Source organism: Dermacentor albipictus, chromosome 4 (genome assembly GCF_038994185.2).
Source record: "Dermacentor albipictus isolate Rhodes 1998 colony chromosome 4, USDA_Dalb.pri_finalv2, whole genome shotgun sequence".
Classification (NCBI taxonomy): domain Eukaryota; kingdom Metazoa; phylum Arthropoda; class Arachnida; order Ixodida; family Ixodidae; genus Dermacentor; species Dermacentor albipictus.
In genome coordinates this window covers 171,206,375-171,229,462 of record NC_091824.1, presented here as the reverse complement: position 1 = coordinate 171,229,462, position 23,088 = coordinate 171,206,375, and the positions used below count along the sequence as shown (strand labels likewise).

General features: G+C 47.0%; 1 protein-coding gene across 3 annotated transcripts in view; it reads left to right on the top strand.

Moving 5' to 3' along the window:
- Window positions 1-23,088, top strand: part of LOC135902488 (uncharacterized) — a 29,591-nt gene that overhangs the window by 4,909 nt on the left and 1,594 nt on the right. For 2 of the 3 annotated variants that reach the window (XM_065432597.1, XM_065432594.1), the window contains exons 3-9: window positions 6,162-6,311; window positions 7,599-7,747; window positions 11,076-11,259; window positions 13,764-13,864; window positions 14,462-14,568; window positions 18,327-18,427; window positions 22,631-22,719. In XM_065432597.1, the coding sequence (XP_065288669.1) occupies window positions 6,162-6,311; window positions 7,599-7,747; window positions 11,076-11,259; window positions 13,764-13,864; window positions 14,462-14,568; window positions 18,327-18,427; window positions 22,631-22,719 (881 nt within the window). The remainder of the gene's footprint in view (window positions 1-6,161; window positions 6,312-7,598; window positions 7,748-11,075; window positions 11,260-13,763; window positions 13,865-14,461; window positions 14,569-18,326; window positions 18,428-22,630; window positions 22,720-23,088) is intronic. The other variant, XM_065432595.1, reaches the window with a different exon arrangement.

Below are 23,088 nucleotides of genomic sequence, written 5' to 3'. Positions count from 1 at the left end.
GCATCGACTACCACTAGAAATTATGAAAACCTGAGGCAAACCGGCAGCTTCAAGAAACAGCGGCGTAGGACTCCATTTTTGAGTCCTAGCCTACGCGCGGATGTTCTAGCATTTATGACCTCAAACCCTCATACTAGCGTGCGGGACGTGGCCGCCCACGTACCCATTTCCAAGTCATCATTTTGGAGGATTCTAAACGACGGCCATTCACCCGTACCACTTTAACCAGCATCAATGCTCGGAAGATATGGGCCTGTATATATAGAATCGTCTAGATTTGTCGAACTGGGTCCTCACAAAAGCCGATGAGTCACCGGACTTTTTGAGCAATATCATGCGAACAGATGAAACGAATTTTCAGAGAAACGCCCAGGTAAATCTGAATTATGCACACTATTGAAGTGACTACAATGCACACCGGGTAAAGCGTAATCGGCACCAGTACCAGTCGTCGTTCGATGTGGGGTGCGGAATTTACGCCGGTGCCATAATCGGTCCCATCTTCTTCGATCACACACTGACCGGACAGCGTTACGTGGACGAAATCCTTGAAGGAGTTGTGGACGAGTTTCTCAGCGAGGTCCCGCTGTCACGTCTTCCACTCCTGTGGTATCAGCAAGATGGAACACCAGCACACAGCAGCCGAGCACGAAACTGGCTGGATGCGACTTTTCATGCGCAATAAATTGGAATGCATGGGCCTTTAAATTGGCCGGGTAGGTCACCTGACCGCTTTTCACTCGATTTCTTTGGGGTTGGGGAAAGATCGTGCTTACATGATCGAGACGGACGTCAGACTAGTTCAAGGCAAGGAGTCTGCCACAGAATTCCGGCGTCGGTCATCAGGAAAGCGACTGAAGATATGATAAAACGGTCGCCTATTCGAACACGTCGCCTAGGCTGGTGTTCAACGGAGCTTACGAATTTATAGACGAAACGGCAAACTGAAATCTTCTTTTTCTTTGTGCGGACATCCTGATTGCCAATTCGGCTCATTTGGAAGTTGTATATTTACTTTCTTGAACGCATCGATTTTTTTTCTTTTCTGTACAGGTTGATCGCTTCCCGGTCTTTTTGCTTTTTAACACGATAGCGTTAAGGAGCTCGTGTCACAGAAAAGTCGGCGTCGGCGGCGTTGGCCGTGAGCGCAAAATCCTGGAACGCAATTTATAAATAAAAACAACTTGCAAGATGGGCTGAGTGGGAATCGAACCAGGGTCTCCGGAGTGTGAGGCGGAGACACTACCACTCAGCCATGAGTTCGATCGTTCGAAGTGGGACAAAAGCGCCTCTAGTGAATGCGGTGTTGACTTACACACGTGCCGTAGAAAGTCATACTGCTGTGCATATCGGTAGTTAGGAGCATGTAAATTACAGAAGTCGCAGTTAAACGCGTAGCGAAGTACGTTCCGGCTACATTTCTTCTGCGCTTTCCGCACACGCAGAGCCATGCTGTGGCAAACACAGAAAACCCCCTCCTCGCAATGTACGGCGCTGCCCCCACAGATGGCGCGCCACGCGCGCATTGGGGCTGTACGGGGACTGGTGCGAGGCGCGTCGCCGCTCGGTTGTCCGTGCCGATCATGACGTTCCAAGACACCGAGTTCTTTGGTTCGTTCCGCTTGCTCAGGCGCACGTTTCGTTGCCGCGCCGAACGCTGCGTTGCTCGACGCTCACCGCGTGATTGGTGGGTGCAAAGTCCGATGCGGGGCGCCTCGTAAGTGATCGCTGCGCCGTAGCGCATTGTCTTACACCCCTTGGCGGGTCGACGGAAACGCTGTCGCGTTCCACTCTTGAAGGCGAAGCTTAAGCATCCTCCAATTTTATTTTTGACACGACCCTGTTTTTGCAGCACGTATACACTTTCATGAAAAAAAAACGGTCACTTTAATTTGGCTTTTGTCTGAAGCAATCTTGTGATATATGTCTATTACATTGCATTTCGCATTTGCGTGGTCAGAGCAGCGCTTCGGCCACGTTATCAGGGGGCTTTTGTTATCAATGTGATCAGTCGGCCTTGAGAGACGGATAATAAATGTGACGTAGAATTAAGAGGAAGGAATAGCTGCGAAGCCGCGAAACCTGCTGTTGGTGCTCCTTCCGTACCATTATCAAGGTGATGCGCTGTCTCTTCGGGCTTGCGACAGGCAATGCCTTTGCTTTCTATCAGGTTATTTGATGGCGCTGCTTTATGATGCGGGTGGGAGCGCACTCTTGTGATATTTTTCATACTTCGTGAGGTTTCTATGCCACTCGGAAAAAAATTGTACGCAATTATCAGTACGTCGCTGAAAACACCGCAGTTATATGTCATTTTCAGGTGTCTACAAATGCCTCATTGACACTTCGAAACTTAGGACACTACTTCTCGAGTTAGATAATTAATTGCAATGACCGAACTAAATCTCAGTAACGAAAGAATTACTGGCGGCTACTCCACTGTACTGGAAATGATATACACTACGTTTTCTTCGAGTAACGCAACTGCTCTTTTTTAAACTCTTGGTGCATGATAGTTGGGGAACACTATAACGCACTCAGTAACCGGAATGAGGCCAAGACGGATTAACTCGAAATCAGAATGAACAGCAGTCATGCGCAGCAGCGCTTATACTCGGACTCACAGAAAAATAAAAAAAGAGAGAAAGAGAGGCTGCAGTTTCGCCGGAAAGGCGAAGGGGTATTAGTGGTAGCTAAGTATACGACAATTACACGAAGGAAGATAATACCACCACCTAGAGGACTCAGGCTGTGAAATTAAACTGTCTCCTACTATGAGGTCTTGTATATACTCATATAACGCTGTCATTACCGCGCTCAATTCTTCGAGGTCACGCGAAGTACATATATATATATATATATGATAGGGGTAATTGGAGATCGCAGGGAGAGGCCTTCGTCATGCAGTGGACATAACAAAGGCTGCTGCTGCTGCTGTTGCTGCTGCTGATGATGATATATGTGGGGTTCGGAAAGCTGGTCGCACCTCCCCCCCCCCCCCCCCCACCCCCCGAAAAAATGAAAACTCTCCGCCTATAACCACACTGATACGGGGCACTAAAAGCGTTCTAAATAAAGAAAAGAAAGACGGCACGAAATTCACTGTGGAGTGGAGCTCACGCACTCTTGCGCGAAGAATAATGGCAGAGCTACAGAAAGTAACTTAAAAAATAATAAGCAACTTAAGGACGCTTAAGCTTCCCTTATAAGAATGGAACACGATAGCATTCAAATATCCCTGACTGCTTCTCACGCTTCCCGGCAACTGCTGCTTGCGTAACCGTCATGTTCACCGGGAAACGCCGGTGGCGAACGCTATGCACGAAGGCAAAGTTTCGGACTGAAACGCGGCCTCCTGCGTAGGTGGATCCCGGAGGTGGTGCATAACCACGCCAAGCCTCCAACGGCAGCTGGAAAAGGCGTTTGTGTTTGAGTTTCCGCGTAAGAGAATTATTTTTCCTCGTATATTCCAATTACAAACCGACGCTATCGTGTCCGCAGGTTGTGGGTAACTCGTACTTTTCGAATTTTCAGACGCATTTTACTTTGAAAAATTCAGTTAGTCCAGTAGCGCCTATCGCCACGCGGAGGGCCTGCGTGGTTCGTGGTGCGTAGTTCGGGATGATGTTTTTCTCAGGGACAACGCCGCCGACGCCAACACCAGATTTTCTGCGACACGGGGCCCTTAACGCAGTCGCGTTAAAAGGCGCGTCATGTTTGTGTCACGAACCAGATTATAACGCTAGGCGCTATTGGATCTTGCCGTTTAGTGCGGGAGTTGGTCGATGTTGAGGAGCATCTTGAGATGAAACTGAAGGTTTATTTACATTATTTACAGTAATAACACAAAGTAAATAACAATCATAAGGTCATTGATGGCCGGCAGCAAATCGGACGCTGCGGCCCGTGGCAAGAAGAACGAAAAATGAATGAATGAATGAATGAATGAATGGCTCTGCTCCCTGTCTCTCGCTTTTAACCCCTTCGGTGTCTCGGGGTAACGTCATTTTCGGCCAGTCATCAAGCCCGCTCAGGTGTCGTCATTTTCCTCCAATGGTAGACGCTCGTGCAAGTGCCGTGGCATTCGGCAGATAGGGTTGCTCCAATGGCTCCACTGTCGGTCGAGTGACTAGTCACCGGCGTTGCCTCATGGCCTGCGAGTGCCGTCACAATTGGCAGATGGGGTTGCTCCAAGAGCTCCACTGTCGGACGGGTGAATTGTCACCGGCGTTGCCTCCTGGTTTGCAAGCGCTCAGCTGGAGGAGACCGGTTGTTCTTCGAACGACCTTTCAGAGCTGCAAAACAACTTTGCTCGGGACCAAGATCAACTACCTGGAATCGTGCCAGGCTCCCGTTGCCTTTTCGGGAAGAGTCAAGCAGGGCTCGACGGGCGGCACCTCAGGTGCGGGTCGCCAACTTGTCTGACAGGTCCGGGAACGTGCGCGCCTTAATTCTGCGCACCTTAATTCGAATGAGACGGCAAGAACTCGAGTGAAGTCCCAGGAAAAGGGTCCGTATCTAACAGCGCTTTCCGAGGCCGGAAATTTCGGTATAAGTGCTTGCGTTATATTCGTGCAAATACGGTATTTTGTGCGGCCTCCCGACAACGCTAAGGTCCCTAGTTAAAACAAAACTTGTTTTATCTAGGGACCTTACACAGCATTGAGTTTCTTCTCTCGTCATGTGACCGACAGAGCGACATGATTTCAGACGCCGGCTGCTCTCGCCACAAAGAGCAACGGTGGACGCTGGCGCCCTGGCAAAGGCGCCGAGCACACCACGCCAGTGTAACCGTCAGCAGCGCCGTAATGGCGTTCTACTATAAAGGCACACGTTGCAACGGCACTTTACGGCGCTCCACCCGGATCGGCGCGACGCCAGAGGTCGACCAACCTCCTTTGTTTTCTTTGTTTCTGCCCTGCTTTCTCCAAAGAGAGGGCTTCTCTCCAGGCGTCATTTAGACACCTGGAACTCCCTGCAGTCTCGGCATCGCAACTGCTGCTTCCCACCCGGCACCACAGCTCCGTCTTCAGGCACATTCTTACGTTCCTGAGCTCCCGGCGCTGTGGTGTAACTTGTGAATGCGCCGCCTTGCTACCGCTGGCATCCAAGGTTTCTGTGACTACCTGACTCTCTCTCTCTCTTTGTTCTTTATTTCTTTATTTCCCCCTCCCCTTCCGCAAGGCGCAGAGTCGTGCTCTCAATGGGTTGCAGAAAATAGCACCCCTTGCTCCTCACAATCACTCTCTCTCTCTGCTCTACAAGTAGTGCCCTCGTTGACGGCATGTGGGGCGGTGCCACAAGCACTACATATTTATGTGCTATGTCAAAGACTTTAACTGTTAGGAACTACTTGATCACGGGCGTCGTACATAGAATGTAAATAGCCTATTCTCATCTCTCCTGTGTCCTCTCCCTGTCCTGTAATCCTCTAACCTTTCCCCCTCCGCTGGTCGCTGTTCATGTGTCAGCTGGCCAAGCTACTGTTACAGTGCGACCAGCAGAAATTTCATTCCTTCTCACTTCTCAGATATTTTAGGGAGCAACAACTTATTGAGATAAACTATAGGTTCTGTGTCCCAAGCGCACGAACAAGGGTCGTGGTGCTATTCCCTGCACATTATTAGGCAAGCGGGACATTGGCCACACTGAGCCTGGCTGCATGTGCTGATCGGCACGGTCCAGATCGAGAGGCCGCGAGCACCGCTTCGCCCATAGGTGGCATTAAAGCGACGGCGTGTTCCTCAAGCGAATGTTCACTCCACAGATATGACAGTTCAGCAACTTTGTTCTAGCCTAATGTGTGCGCACGCGTAATGTACAGGTTGCGGGTTCGTCCTCCATCGGCGTCAAGGTATCTTTTCATCTACTTTCATTTTCCCTTCTCTTCATTATTTTCTTAATTTCAATTCCAACCGCAGTTAAAATACTCCTGTGCTTCCCTTGGCTTCATTGCCTGCTGGCTTTATATAGACACTACATATATAAGAAACAAACGAACTCTGTTTTTCTGGCGGAAACACAATGTAATATCTATATAAAGCCAACAGGCATATATATATTGCGCCAGATCGTTCTAGGACTTTCTTACAAATGCCGAGAAAATCGGTACAGAACATGAGTGCGCCCTTATATGCGCTGACCGCTCGCGTTTCTTGAAGCAGGTACAAGGAGCGACGTCGGCGGGAAAACGGAGGAGCAGGAGCCGTGGCGTTTGATGGACGCTTCGCAACGCTACCTGGCCTGTGTGTTCGGCACGTGCGGACCCGCGTGTGCTTTCTGCACACGGGTACAGCCTGGCTCCGGAATCGGTGAGCAAGAATTCTTTAGAACGAATGCGAGTTCAAAAAAAAAAAAGAATTGAAAAGAAGCCTGTTCTTGTTTCAGCTTTACGAATGTTTACACTAACTTTGGATGCGTTATTTCAGCTAAACGCCGTGATGTCCACAATAGAGCGCGTGGGTAGCGTGTTTAAAATACATGTAATTTTAAGATATCAGAAGAAAATATTTATCTAAGGATTTACTGTGGGCTACTGAGAATTACAAAAATAAATATCCGAGGCCACCTAAGCACTTCTTTTGAGTTGTGAATGCCAAGGCATTATAAGGTCAAATTCAACACCGCTGAGCGGTCCTTCGAGTTTTGCACTGGAGTAATGTTTACGAGTTTGGCACGGCGAGTAATGCTTTCGAGTTTTGCGATAAAAATTGGTGTGGGTTTTGGCTCGTTCCACCAGCCCTTTATTGGGAGAGTTGTGACGATGGTGCATTTCGCTGCCTGCCTCTTCGCTCGTTTTGCTGCGTTTTTACTTCGCCTGTGGTGTACTGGCGTAGACGGCCATGTTTCGCTACTGCCGACGTTGCGGCCACCAACGATACAGTCGTTTCAGACTCCACAGTGACACGTGATGCCCAAGCCAGCAAGCAGCAGCCGGTGGTGCCAACGCTGCATGCCACCGACGTCGTGCGCGACGAGAGGCCGAGGAAAGAAGCAGCGGCCACCAAGTCCGGCAGGCGCGCGCAGCAGTTAAGCCCAGTGGGGGGGTGAGAGAAAGGCACATCACGGCGACGCTCCCTTCCCTTCCCCTGGCGCGCTAGCAGTTTTCCCGCTTCGCCCTCTCTGCTCCGTCGAGGCGCGCTAGTGAAGCAGCGTCGCAGCCAATGGGAATTTAGGTGCCGTTTCGCTGCTACAGACGCCAGCTTTTTCGCTCAATGCGCCATTTGTTGCGTTCGCATCAAAAAAAGAAAACAGAAAAAGAAAACAGAAACGAGCACAAGCAGAGACGGACGCGAGGCGCACGCCAAACAGGAACGGCGTTTATTTCGAGTATACCCAAACACATATCAGACAGCAATATCACCTGCACTTTCGTGTATATTTGCGATCAAGTGCACCGCTTTCATACGTCCACGCAAATTGCCGTTCCTTGGTTCAAACACGAATTATTGGACACAAACGCTGTCACCGTCAGGTTTTCTCACCCTGCGGGTTTAAGAGTGCTCGTGTTGGTTTCAACGTTAGTATGAATGGCACCAATGTAGCCATGGTGAGAATAGATCCTCGATATAACCAATGGCCTCGCATGTGCTGCGCAGGCGTGTCTCTGCGCTCCGTCGAGTACTCGCCCTTCCTGGTGGGCGTCGAGTGGCGGCGCGTGCTGACCTTCGCGTCACTGGCGGCGACACTGCGTAGGCGCCGCCCAGCGCGCCGCTACCGCATCGGGGTCACCACCTGCTGGTCGTGGGTGAGTGCTCCCGTCGCTAAAGGTATCAAGGTCAAGGATACTGAGCATAGCCCTAATAAATCATTATTATCGTACCCTATACCTACTGCATGACAGAAGTCTTCCCCGAACATCTCCAGTGCTTTATGTAAGCAGACTCCATACGCTCACATGTTTCCTGATCTCGTAGCACCTAATCCCCTGACGTCTCCAACTGTTCTTCGTTTTCTATATAATAGGGGCTGTTATCTTATTGACCACTGGTCTTCTGCTCTAGCATTACATGAGCATGCCCGATTCTACCCCATCTTATATATATATATATATATATATATATATATATATATATATATATATATATATATATATATATATATATATATATATATATATATATATATTATATATATATATATATATATATATATATATAGCATGTCCCATCTATCATGCACGAAGTTTTCAAGATATGCAAATGCCACGTGGCTGATAGAACCAAGGCAATATTATATTTGCCGTTGCTTGGAGATAATCAGATTATTTGGTTCACTCTGCCTAATTACATAGTCTTCATTATTAATCAACTTTTCAAATATTATAATTAGAGGAAAAGTGGCAATAAGACAATTATAGAGCAACATGAAAAACTTCCGATACAGCTTTCTGTTGCTCAATACGTGTCCTTCAGAAAAGTATTTTTCTGAGCGTGAAAGAAGCACGCGAAAATACACAAAATGCCCCTACCGTATTTCTTGTTTTTCCCGTTTTCTTTTCTGCCATGACCAGTTCTTAGTACTCCTCGCAGCTGACTCCGCCCCCTGCCTCTTTTTTTTTCTTTTGCTCTTTTTGTATTATTTTATTATATTCTTTTATTAGCTCTGCTAAGAAAAAGATGAAAATTTTATTTCTTTTTATTATTCTTTCACTCATTTTACTCATTTTGCATTGCCTTTATTTGATCAGGACACTAGTGTTCGTCTAGCATGTAAAAGCACGCGTGACGAATTCATTTTCTTACGCCTCTGACCCTCTGAGCCCTTGACACCCGTCCTGGGGAATGTGTCAATTACCTGGACACTACGAATGATGAGTGGATTGACCCCGTGAATTCACCATGAATAACCCCGTAACCAACGAGTGAGCTCATCTTTAGTCTTCGCTGTTTTTCTTTTTCTTCTTGTTCTATTATTTCTTCTTTTTTTTACGCATTCTACTTAACTTGATCAGGGCACCACAAAATGGCTTGCGTGTTCGTCGATCATGTAAAGGCGCTCGTAACGAGTACCGTGCCAACGACCTGTACAATGCCAATGATGAGCGAAGTGATGAATGCGCCGTGAATAACCCCGTTAATAACGAGTCATCTCTTCAACTGGCCCTAGGCTTTCGCCCTCATGCCTTTTGCTTTTTTTTCTTGTCTTCGTTCTTGCGTGTTTTTAAAGCGAAGCTTTCTTTGCCTCTTCCTTCGACTTTTCCACTGCTGCTGCTGCTGGTGCTGCTGCCATCGAGCACACCGCGTAGGTGGGGCGGGGGGGGGGGGGGGGGGGGGGGGCGTTCAGAGCACGTGTATACATGGCAGGAGCGAGTCGGAGAGTAAAGGCATCGCTAGAAACTAGTTTTCACCCCGCGTCGAATGTGCAAAATGCCCTTTGGAGTTCCCTGGCCGTCGCCACATTAGCTTCTTTACAGCTGTAATTATCCGTGATTCCCCTCAGAAGCATTGTAGAAACTGCAGCGGTTCCCTCGTGCGTGTCCAGAGGGGACGTAGATAGAATTGTAGGACGGAGGGAGGAGAAGAGGCAGTTCCCATACAAGGGAGGAGAGAGGGGGGGAGAGAAGGCAAGGAAACCCTACTCTAAGATGGCAGTTGAGGGGAAACTGGATAAGCTCAAGGTACGGTATAATACTTTGCTGCTATATCAGAAAAATAAACACCATGTAAATATGTAAAGCGTACAAACTATGCAGGGCGCGCAGAAGCAGAGCCGCATTACGGAAAGCGCACCGCAGGGTCCAGGCGACACTACGGAAGCGGTCGACCGTCAAATAAACACTTCTGTGCCCACCGCGGTATCTTTGCGGCTATGGCATTACTAGAGTCCGTGGATTTGATCCCAACCGCGGCAGCCGCATTTCGACGGGGTCGAAATAAAGAATGTACGTGCACTGAGATTTTGGTGCACGTTAAAGAACATCACGGTATCGAAATTAATCCGGAGTCCGCCACTACGGCTTGCTTCATAATCCGAGTGTGGTTTTGGCACGTACAGCCTCATAATCCAATTCAAGTTTAATACTTCTGTCACAATGCGATGTGCCATGTGAACGAATGACTATGCTCAATGACTATGCTCAATGACTATGCCCTCTCGGAGGTTACGAAATATAACGCACAACACCTCAAGAAAACACCCCTCCCTGTGTTACCTTTGTACTACGCAGACAAACAGCAGTGGTGCAGGCAAGGTAACGTTTAACATCAACTCACCCCTCTCGCGTTAGAGTACAAGTTGAAGAAATTAAGCTTTATCCGTCAACATCACCGCTAATTATCGTCAATCAAAGCATTCAGCACGGAAAGCTTCACTTACATCGATTCCCACAATGCGTTGGATCTGTATACAATTTCTTTCTTTACCTAAATCTGTAAGGAGACTGTATCCCTCGAAAAAGGTCAGTTCACCGACCGAAACTGGCTGGGCAAATAAACCAAAAATAACCGTGAAGTCGTGCTTGTCATATATATATATATATATATATATATATATATATATATATATATATATATATATATATATATATATATATATATAAGTAACTATAAGTAACTATAAGTACTAAGAGCGTAGCTAGAGCTAGTTGTACATGTGTATTCATTAAAGTTTACCGTGATAGGCTTTAGTACTCCGCTATGTAATTTCAGATCACTTTTGTACGCAGTATGGGTATTTTATACGCAAGCGATCCTATTTCTTTTTCATATGTTGATCGAATAATTTTCTAAATCAATGATTTATGCAAACGAGAATTATTATCGTACGCAGTCACTTCCTTTAAATACAGCAGCTGTGGGTACATTACACAACAAACAGAAGCCGACTATGCCGAGTTTGCGTGAACAGCTGACACGTTGCTTGATGGCGGAGAAACAAAAAGCGACGGCTGGCGTGTGCCTGACGCCGAACGCGTACTTACTGGAAACAGGCAATGCAGTCCTAGCTGTGTTTCAGACTGGAAGAAAGAGCTGGAAGTGTTGGTAGTAGCTGGGGAAAGTGGGAGGGGGAGCGTAGTTGGGAGGGAGGAATATTGAAGAAGTCACCGCCTTCGTGCACGCATGTACCACTCATAGAAAGAGCAGCCTTGTACTCTTCGATGTGGACCCGAGGAGCCCGTCTCTCTGTCGGGGCCCGCGGGTTCCTTCAGCGTGCCGGCCGACCTGTACAGCGGCAGCGTGCAGCTGCGGGTGCGAGGCTTGGGCCGGGACCGCCCGGGAGCCGCCGTCTTCCGAGCGTACTTCCACAGAAAGCAAGTCGGTGAGTGCTCGTCAGCTGCGGACAGGAAAGGTGCGCACTACTATACCACCGAGAAACGAAAGAAACTGGAATAGTTTTTTGTTTACAGTTTACATGGTTTACAGTTTGCCGCATCCTAAACTAAACAGGGCTCAGGCACTTACATTACGCTTACTACAGACTGGTACTTATCCTTGCCCACGGAGACGGAACATGTTTTATCCCGAGACGTATACAGAGCCTTATTACCAAGATTGTGGTGCTTTAGCGACGCTCGAACACATGCCCTGGTCTTGCGAAAGAATTGAAGACTCGGCAATCAAGGATGCATCCAGGTGGGAGGCTGCACTTCGCAGCCCGGACCTTGATAAACAATTCTGGGCTGTCCAGCAGGCTCACGAAGTGGCCGTGAGGCTTGGCCTTCCGGTCTCGACGTGGGAGCGGCCCGCTTAGTGGTTAATTATCACTACTAGCAGGACTAAATGAAGTTTCCCTCCCTCCCTCCCTCCCTCCCTCCCTCCCTCCCTCCCTCCCTCCCTCCCTTCCTTCCTTCCTTCCTTCCTTCCTTCCTTCCTTCCTTCCTTCCTTCCTTCCTTCCTTCCTTCCTTCCTTCCTTCCTTCCTTCCTTCCTTCCTTCCTTCCTTCCTTCCTTCCTTCCTTCCTTCCTTCCTTCCTTCCTTCCTTCCTTCCTTCCTTCCTTCCTTCCTTCCTTCCTTCCTTCCTTCCTTCCTTCCTTCCTTCCTTCCTTCCTTCCTTCCTTCCTTCCTTCCTTCCTTCCTTCCTTCCTTCCTTCCTTCCTTCCTTCCTTCCTTCCTTCCTTCCTTCCTTCCTTCCTTCCTTCCTTCCTTCCTTCCTTCCTTCCTTCCTTCCTTCCTTCCTTCCTTCCTTCCTTCCTTCCTTCCTTCCTTCCTTCCTTCCTTCCTTCCTTCCTTCCTTCCTTCCTTCCTTCCTTCCTTCCTTCCTTCCTTCCTTCCTTCCTTCCTTCCTTCCTTCCTTCCTTCCTTCCTTCCTTCCTTCCTTCCTTCCTTCCTTCCTTCCTTCCTTCCTTCCTTCCTTCCTTCCTTCCTTCCTTCCTTCCTTCCTTCCTTCCTTCCTTCCTTCCTTCCTTCCTTCCTTCCTTCCTTCCTTCCTTCCTTCCTTCCTTCCTTCCTTCCTTCCTTCCTTCCTTCCTTCCTTCCTTCCTTCCTTCCTTCCTTCCTTCCTTCCTTCCTTCCTTCCTTCCTTCCTTCCTTCCTTCCTTCCTTCCTTCCTTCCTTCCTTCCTTCCTTCCTTCCTTCCTTCCTTCCTTCCTTCAAAAAATGTTTGCTCTGCACTGGGCTCAATATCTACCGCCGGCACTAAAGGTGGACAGGACACACAAGGATCGCTTGTCCTGTCGGTTTAAGCGTTTAAGTGCCGTCCTTCTGCTCAGTGTAGAAGGACGACACATGACGGTTGTGTCCACTTCTATTGTGTGCCCTTTGTCCTGCTGAGACACTAAATAGAGCCAACAAAAGGCAAGGGCGGCCGTAAGAATGACAACACATGGAGCTGTGTGTTATCTTTCTTATGTCCGCTCTTGTCTTTTTTGCGCTACTTAGTATCTCAGTATGACAGACCAACTTGCCCGATTGACCATCTAGGTACCGTCTTTTCTCCGTCTTTCATCATAGGAGATCGTGTGCCGATAAATTTTCAGACATGTTTTTCACTCCAATAACCATGAGTCACAATACTAACCAAATGGACCAATTTCTTAATTTACGACTGGTCATTTAAATAAAAGGTATCTAGCCACCGGAAGCTTTCGTGCGCCCCCATTTATATGAAACAGGCGGCAGTGTAGCAGAGAAACCACAAGTATGTACAAAAATATTGGACGCCATAGGCATTAAAATCAACAGTTTAATGCATAACTGTCGGTATAACGATCACAAATCGGAATGCAAACTTGAAAAGAAAGTAAGTTATTACGTGGCTGGGTAGATCAGGGCTGCGTAGTCGGTCGCTAGTGTACGTTTTGATGATAGGAGTTGCTTTCCTAGCCTGCATAACCCCAACGTCACGCAGACGGACGAGCCTGGATACTCGCATATGAAATGTTTTATTTTTATTACAATACAGAAGATAATACATTCTTTGAAGGGTGCTGGTTATGTTTCATATTGCATACGTTCAATACCAAGAAGCGAAGCGGTTAGGGATAGACCTGTTTGCTCAACATTCTGAAGTTCGCAAGATTAAGGCGAATCTAGTTCCAGAAGCTTCTGTACCGTAGGCGCTGCTCATCCTACTTCGATCTTTTTTTTGGGTCTGGAGATAGGATTTGTAACAATATATAAATAAATCATACAACAAATATAGGGATTCACTGTCGTTACCCTGAATAGGCAGCAGTGACATTCGTAAATGCATTGAAAGTTGCTTTCTGTGACTGTTTAGGCAGCGTCCGTCTATACTGTGGTTTATCAGTTGAAAAGGTGGTGGTGCGAGCTCGGTGGCCGAACTCTGCCGCTTGTTTTGTATGCGCCGCTTTTGCGACACAGAGCCAAGTAGCCCGTGCGATGTCACCGTGAGAACCTTGGGCTGGTCCGTGGTGCGACTCAGCTGGAAGGCCCGGCCCCACGCGCAGCTCGACGGCTTTCAGGTACCCGCTCCTCCGCACACCAAGGCACAATTCCATTCACAAAACTGCCTGTAGAGTCTTCCTCGACTATAAGTAAAAACACACGCGATCGCCCTGCCGGCTGAGTAGCTGTGTTGCTTGCGAGTTGTTTTTCCGGATGCGGCACAGTCCAATGGGGCGGGACGCTAAATACGATGGTGTAGCGAGATTTACGACTACGCTCGGCCAATTTACCTTGGCGCTTACCACCGCGGCGCTCCTTTTATCCAAAGGTTTGGTTTGGAACATTGCTCTCTTTGAGTACTTAGGAGCCAGAAACGTCTAGATGGTAGAAAAGTGTAACGTTTATTATGCGTTTTTTATCAGTGCCAAATGCAGTATAAGCACTTCAACGCTTGTCAGAATTTGCCAGATGAACAAGATGGCCATAACTTGAAGAAGAGCCGAATACGCAGTTGCGATAACCCGTGCAAGGTACTATTGATATAAGTTCTGAGCTCCTCCGAGCAATTGCACTAAAGGAGGCGAAAAGCGGTTCTCTTCTTTTCGAGACCATGATTCAAGTGCGCATTCCCATAACGAGAATTTCTTTGATGTTTCGGCGCACCACTGTTTCAGGTGCACTGGTGCCGAGCAGACAGCACGCTTTCCCGTGGCTGCTCACAGCTCCACCTTCCACGCAACGTCTCTTCCGTGGTTCTCATGGGACTCGTGCCGTTCCTCAGGTAACGCAAGGCCAGGACAGCGCAGAAACAGACCCGTCCAACGCGCAATGCATGGCACGCACTCGCAGCAAAGTATTCCTGTGCCGCCACGATCTGCTAGACCGTGGGAATTCACAATAAGTGTCTTTTGGAATGACGTGAAATTCGGCCGTGGTTTATGCGATTTGAACTGAATGACGGAACCAGAACCATTGTTGGGCTGCTGAGCACGAGGTCGCGGGATCGAATCCCGGCCACGGCGGCCGCATTTCGATGGGGGCGAAATGCGAAAACACCCGTGTACTTAGATTTAGATGCACGTTAAAGAACCCCAGGTGGTCAAAATTTCCGGAGTCCTCCACTACGGCGTGCCTCATAATCAGAAAGTGGTTTTGGCACGTAAAACCCCAAATATTATTATTATTATTGAACCAGAACCATGAGAGAACATTGGTATTCACTGCCACCAACCGGCGGCTTGGCGGCTAAGGTGTTATATTGCAAAGGATGAGATCGCAGATTCTATGTTCGACACGCATTCGGAACAGACAAAAATAAAGAAGTTGAAGGCTCTTTGCACAATATTACGACTCGAAAGGACTCGCGGTAGCAATTTCAGGTCACTCGTACATGGCGCAGCTGACGTACATTCTCTTGATCGATCGCCGCTTCAGATAGACGTTGATGAATTTGCACAAGGCAGGCGCAGATACTGTGCGCCTTGGTAAAGTGTGTCACATTAGTGCTGTTCGGAAACGCTGAGCCATTTAGCTTGAACATGGCGAATGAATGGTATTCGCCTTCGAAATCACAATGCACAAATTTGCGTCTTTGTTTTTTGAGTCATTGTGCATATGAAACACAAAAGCCCGCAAACATGATGCTTCACGACGAGCACACGACTTTTTCTGCAGGCGCCAACGGAAACCAACACAGTTTGCATTATTTTTCTCAGAACTTGTATGCGACACTCTTCGGCTTTTAATTTTCTTACGCACAACATATGCGCAACGCAGCTGTGTGAAAACTTATCTTTTTCGGTTCAAGATGCGCGAGCCAGCACGCCATGCCACGCGGCTGTTGTTTCGGCAAAACATAAGTAGACAGAAAAAGGTTGCTTATTCACTGTTTTATTAGCAACCTATCGCATGGCAAGGCATTCAATACACAATACAATAATGTAGAGCGGAGTATCTCATTAGTCAGTACAAATGGGCGCATTCTGTACTATACGATCATACATACGTAAGACAGCTTCCTGCAATTTCTCTTAGACAGGAAATTTCTACAGAGACCATGTGGGCTGTGCACAACACAACTGTATCAAAATAATTTTTATCGCAACAGTTATTTGTGAATAATGAAAAGATTATCAAGAGCACCATATCCACATTTTTCACATACCAGTAACAAAAACTTCCTTTATACCATACAACGGGTATACTCTAGTCCAAACAGCATGCTATATAATTTTCTGCATAGCTCTCCTTGTGCTAATGTGCCGATAAATATCCAGCAAATTATAATTGAAAATCTCTGTAGTCTTTTTTCCTATGTGGTTTTGTTTCGCAATACAACATGTAAGAACACTGAAGATTAATTCAGATTTGTAAATTACGAACAAGGTATCAATACGAAATTCCTCGCGAGCACATTGGCGATGCTTCTTAAAATGTGTGATGCCCTTTGTTTGTTCTATCGTCATCTAGGCATAAATATCACACTTCCGTGACAATAACAAATAAAGCGAAGATTTTTTTTTTCGAGGAACAGTAAATGACGCAGCATATGTCAATCAGCGGTTGATCGTCAAACACAAACCCCTTTTCAGCGCTTACACCATCCACACAGCGGCGCGCCGCGCTCGGTTCCTTGTAATCCAGATGGCGCTCGCCTTCGCGCATTCGGGGCCGACGCAAGAGCCCGCGTTTCTACCAGAAAGCTCGCTTTCGTCCATAACGTTCGTCGCCAGCGTTTCCCGATAAACATCACGGTTACATAAGCTGCACTTGCCGGGAAGAGTGAGAAGCAGTAAGGGATCTTTGAATGCTATCGCGTTCCATTCTTAAAGGTGGAGCTGAAGCGCCCTCCAAATTTTTGAACAGATTGCACTTTCCGTTTGTTTTCTTGCCCTTGAAATTCTTGCTGTTTCTACAGGTGCCACGGGCTGTGCTATACAATGTTATATAATACATGAGTCCCCATTGCGTACAATTCTTTACGAACGGGTTGGATACGCACGCTGCCTTAGCCAAAAGTCACCGATTAACGCAGCGAAATGCAGTAAGCAGTACATGCGCAATTAGATTACTTATTGATCGCACACTCACCGCCATTGGCTATTGCACAACTGGAGGACAGTGATTAGCTGGTGCATTCGTCGGATGATGTATTGTTTATTACTTCTGTGAGCACTCCCTTTAGTTATTGTCAATCACAAATTTAGAGCCAACGGGCAATAAATCTAAGGAAAGAATAGGGTAATTGCATGTGATTGAAACACAAATGTAGAACATAATGAGAAAAATTGAAAATGAAATTGGACGAAAAGGTAACTTGTCGACAATGGGAGACGTCATCTTCTGCATTTCTATTTTGATAATTTTTACCCGACATCTAACCACGATATTACAATTTATTCTTTCAAAACTTGCTGTAAGAATTATGCATGTGTCCTTGTGGCATGATTCACATTTATTTTACTTGAAGACGTAAAAAGATAATCTGTATGCTGCCTGCCATCGGTTCAAATGCAAACAGCGGAGCGCCTGGTTTTCGCGCAGCCCAGCACAAAGCAAACTCAGTGGAGATGTATACAACCAGCTGTGGCGTGCCACGAGCGGTGCCGTCTGCTCGTCGCTATGCGAAATCACCGCACACCGCTGTTCGCATCTTTTTTTAATATGGGGTTTTACATACCAAAAGCACGATCTGATTATGAGGCACGCCGTAGTGGAGGACTCCGGAAATTTCGACCACCTGTGGTTCTTTAACGTGCGCCTAAATATAAGTACATGGGTGTTTTCGCCCCTATCGAAATGCGGCCGCCGTGGCCGGGATTCGATCCCGCGACCTCGTGCTTAGAAGCCCAACACCATAGCCACTGAGTGAACCTGGCGGGTGTTCGCATTTGAATCATTGCATATAGTACTCGTAAGCAACTTGAAAACGCACTTTTTTTCCAGGCTGATAGGACACGAAGCCGGAAGTTTGTTAGGCTCACTGCATGCTGCCGGGCGGTGCTTGCGAAACCGTCGTATGTCCCTGTATTCTTTAAGCGCATATGAGCACCCGTTCGAAAGCACAAGAACATCGACGTAGCAAGTGCCTTTTATACCCATGCGTAGCAGTCCATCGATGACCTGCGCTCATGTCCCCATGGACAGTGTTTATCAGTTTACTCCAAGCACAACAGATCCACGGTTCGACATACTTACCTGGCGCCAAGAATTGTGAACATCATGAGACCTGTGCTGAAGTGTGCTATGGTAATACGGCAGTCATTATCGAAACGTTCATCGTTATTCCGTTATAGTATTCATGATGACCAAAGGCACCGAGCGTAAGGTGATGACAATTGAACGTGAGCACAAAATCAGTTAAGATGAGCAACACTTTAGCTACATCTGTGTAGGTTAGTGTGAACTGCATGAGGCTTATCAATAGTTTCTTTTGCTTTAATTGCATGGTTAGCACAGTCGAAGCGCGCTCCGCGAGTCACTTCATTGCATATACGTATAATTTCTGATTTGCGCTCACTTACGTTTTGTGGCTTGCAGATACACGTACAGGCTGCGCTCCTTTCGGGGCGACCCAAACAGCTCGGACGTACTTTTCAGCTTGCCTACCACGGCCACGCGCAGAGACCGTCTCAGCTTTGGTGAGATGACTGCACACAGCGCTGTGTCATTTTGCTTTTTTGCGAGAAGTTTTCAGCATGCTTTTCCTTGTAAAGAAGCACTTCTGGCTAGCTGCGCTCGAACGCGTGGGCAAATATGTTGAGTTACGTATCTAAGTCTCGCATTTTCGCTCTTCCAGAATTATTCAAAGCACTCAGCGCTACAGCGCCTACTGAGAACTTAATCGCTTGCGCTCAGGAATCTTGGGTAAATGGTCTATATGAAGCAGTATGAAGCGGGGATCTGGCCAAACGTATGCTGCCAATTTTTTAGTATCATATATGTGATAACGGAGACGTAACGTGCCTTTCTGGAGGCTCGGCGGGCGCGGCTATTCGCCGCGAGATGAACTACAGGTGGCAGCACTGTCACCGCCTTGGATCGATGGCGTGCATTGAAGTGCACACGGTGGCGTTCCGCTGTGAACGATTTGGCCCGATTTTCTGGTGATTACACAGGCTGACTGCAGTGAACTGATCTTATATTAACCTACAATGCCACATTTTTGAACTGAGTGCGCAGAACGTTTCTATCTATTTGGAAGAAGCGCAAGCTGTCATTCAGTGGGGTTATGGCACTCAGCCACAGTCTCCATTTCGCCATTTTCGTGGGGCTTTTTGTTTGTGTTTTCCTTGCGTTCCTCCGACTCTGTTAATATTTGGGCTCACGCTAATTAATACCGCATTCTCTAAGGATAATTCAATGGTTTAAATAAGTTTAAATAAATACTCCTCTACAACGAAGGTAAACTTAGTGCGCACTCATCAGTGAATTGTACGCATACATATCCGCTTCCGTTATTTTTTTATTCGCTGTGAAATGCAAGCAGTTAAGGAGTTCCGTTTAACGAGTTAAGCCACTCTGAATGAGAGTGCGTTAGTAGGATCATAAGGTTACTTCTGACCAGGTTATTAAAGGGAAAGCCTTATATGCCCCATGTAGAGGAGAATTGGGCGAGTGTCCCGCGTTAACGTCCAATTGCCAAAAAACCCACGCGACCAATTGATGACGTCATGTTCCCGGCGCTGGACCTGCTGCGACTCGCACTGCGAAATCCCACGGTGAACAGCCGCGGCGATCAACGGACGCCGTGGTCCACACCCCAAAAATTGAATTTGCCCAATTTGAAAATTGGGTTGACCCACGATTAAAAGCGACCTAGCCCACTCCCAAAATTGACTTTGCCCAATACGAGCACGTGACCAAGTGAAAAGTATCGCGTGGAAGTCAGAATGCTTTCACATTCAGTGCATGCAAGGAGACTTAAGTGACTCTGTAACTTTCTTTATGGCCCTGACGTGGTTATGCGCACGACAGCAACACGACAATGGTGATCATTTGAGAAGCTAAAATCGTTAGGCTGTTTTATTCCGGCCAATAGTGGCCACTGTCTTGTGTCAATTAACAAAGCTACAATGAAGAGCGAAACGAAATTATAGTAGCTGCCCTTCAACTCAGTGTTATGACGTCTGGCGTCTAAAGAGAGCCGTGTCACACATGATCCTTATACAATACCTATTTTAGCTTTCGTTTTTAACAGCTTATCAAAGGACAAAAGCGACAATTTAATTGCAAGAAAAAAGTAATTCACCGTAGGAACACCAAAACTACATATTAAGAGAACACCTCTGGTCTTGTGAACACTGAACGAGGGTCACGCAATTATCGCACTTATCATAATGTACGTGTCCTAATGTAACGCGCATGGCACGATATGCTATCAGTGCATGCTTACGATGTTTTTCTACTGTTGAGTTATGTTTACACCATCCCGCTAATGTTTCATAGTATCGCAGAGATTGTGGAGTCATCGACACATCGTGACAATTAAATCACTAAACCGCGCCATCCACGCCTCATTGCTATCACTTGATTTATACTTTCTGTGATCTATTCGAAACACGAAGCGATCATAACGTTGATATTCTTGTGGAGCGCGGAGCAATCACGCGTGGGGACAGCGCAAGGCTAAATGCTTTTGCACACCGTCCAAAAATCCCGACCAGAACTTACTACAGCCCTGCAGCCACGGCAGAAACGGTCTTTAAAAATATCCAGGCCATACACTCACACGTGACCACGTAATGCTTAAGCAGGTGACATGCGGCGCAGTCCACACTGTCAGGGGTTCCGCCAGTGCACGCGAGGCGGCGACTCTGCTCGATCTCGCGGCCAGTGCTCTCTTGGCACACGTGACGAACCTTTGGTGTGCGCGCGAGTGTGCATTCGTGCTTCGAAGAGCGGGTGCGCAGAATAACGGACCTTTAGCGTGGGCGAAGACTGCTGACGGTGCGGGCAAAGAGATGTTGCCCACGATGTCGCCGGTCTGGGCGTCACCGCCGACGTAACCGCGAGCCCCGGCAAGGCCGTGACTCAAGCAGTTGCAGGCGAATTCTGTTTGCGCACTCGGAAGTGAACGGAGAGCGCAACAATAGCTGTTTGGGAAGCAGAAGCTTGATGTGGGTGAGTTGGTTATGCATACTTGATGAAAAGAGCGCTACGAAGACGCGGACCAAAGAACAACATGTACGACAGACAAGGCGCTACTTCCAACTAAATGTTTTTTGAAGAAACAGAACTTTAAATAGATGCAACCAAGAATGGCCCATCGTGACATCACGACATCCCTATCTCTTCAGAAAAGCTATCTCTTTTTCAGTAAGCGTCACTGCACTGCATTGCAAAGGCCGAGGGCACGTGCATTAGTTGCCCTTCAGTGACGCTTACTGAAAAAGAGATAGCTTTTCTGAAGAGATAGGGAGGTCGTGATGTCACGATGGGCCATTCTTGGTTGCATCTATTTAAAGTTCTGTTTCTTCAAAAAACATTTAGTTGGAAGTAGCGCCTTGTCTGTCGTACATGTTGTTCTTTCGTCCGCGTCTTTGTAGCGCTCTTTTCATCAAGTTTCTTTGGGAAGATTATAATCGTCTACAGAGCGCGCGAAGTCGAGCACGTTATTCTTAAAGCGTTCGAACTAGCCCAATGACAGACGGTAAGAGGGTCAAAGTTTCACTTTGCAACACAGTTGTTGCAGTGCGAAAGGACGCGGACGAGAAGCACAGGACGAGCGCTGACGCATAGCACGTGCACTTTGTAACACTGACAAGTGACTAATTTTCCAGAGGCTAAAATAACAAATGTTTTTCTCGACAAAATTTTCATCATCTTTTAATATTTGTACTTGCTCTGGGTACTATCGCTAATGATGTGCTCTTTGTCACGGCGAGCTGCGTCGTTTTTGCGTATACCGCCCTATAGCGTACAATGTGAATACGGCCACAAAACATATTTTACGTAAGATGCGTGCGCGATTGGTCACCACCGCGGAGATCGCTTCGTTATGGAGCTGACCATTATCATCAATGGCGGGCACCTGGTGCGTTGGCCAATGAAAAAAAGTACTCATACGTATTGGAAGCTGTACCGCAGGGAAACAAGTGAAAAATGTTGGAAAAGTAAAGCTGTGAAAAAGAAATGCGGTTTCCAGATTTGTATTCACAAAGAACTTTGTACGCTAATACTTTTCGGAAGGACAGGCGCCTGCGTTTCGTGGTTGGCGAACATGTTATCAGCGAGGATGGCCAGCCAGTAAAACATTAGGAGAAGACATTCTTTCTGAAATTAGATCCTGCTAACAGTTCCCATTTACATCACAGAGGTACATAATCGGGTAAATATAAAGATGGTTCAAGAGGCGTAATACTGTGCAGTGGCTTCATATCATAATGCAGTATACACGTTAGTTACAAGTGTGAGGACTGACATAGAGGCCAAATGGGTGTCAACAAGAATTTGAAACAATTTTACGATTCACAATAAGATAACATCAGACAGAAATGAAAGCGGTGAAAAAGAAAGTGGCCGTACAGAAAATAATTACAGCAAAGGTGGTCTTTCTTCCTGTCCCGCTGAGGTGCTTTAAGACGATGAGCAACACAAGGACAAGGTGAGAGCATGCAGGAGTCAACGTTTCGACAACTGAACTTGTCTTTTTCAAGTGGCCATGAAAAACACAAGTCCACTTGGCGAAACATTAGCTCCCGCTCTCACCTTGTTCTCGTGTTGCTCATCGTCTTGAATTCCCCGTGTTTTCCTTAGGCGCTTTAACAAATTTAGGCGATTTTGCGCTTTTAAATGACTACTTGCATGCATAACCGCTGTTTTTTCGCGACGCAAATTTATAGAGCTGTTCCTGTACACGGAGATGCTGGTTGTGTTCTTGCTGGCTGGAGCGCTGACCCTGGTGGCACTTCTCACCATTGGATTTATCCTGGTCAGTCACGGTTCATCTTTCACGTCACCTAGTATGTGTTGCGCATTAGCAGCACGTACGCAGTTGCGTATTATGTCTCTTTTTCTAGAACTGCGTATACTCGTTGGCTTTTGCGTTGACATTGTTTTGCTTCCTTTTGAGCTATATTCAGAGTGAAATATCACTGTGCTCAACCTCACTCTCATGATTATGGTTGCCTTGCATGTTATGTCAGGTATGTTAATTAAGTTGTCATGTTCTTGTATTATGTTTGCTATTTCTATATAGAAATTACTTTTATTCCGGGCTTTGCAATCTTTTAATGCACTGCCCAAAATAAAAGGCAACCTGCGTGCGAACTTACTTGGCAATTCTAATAATCTGGAAAAT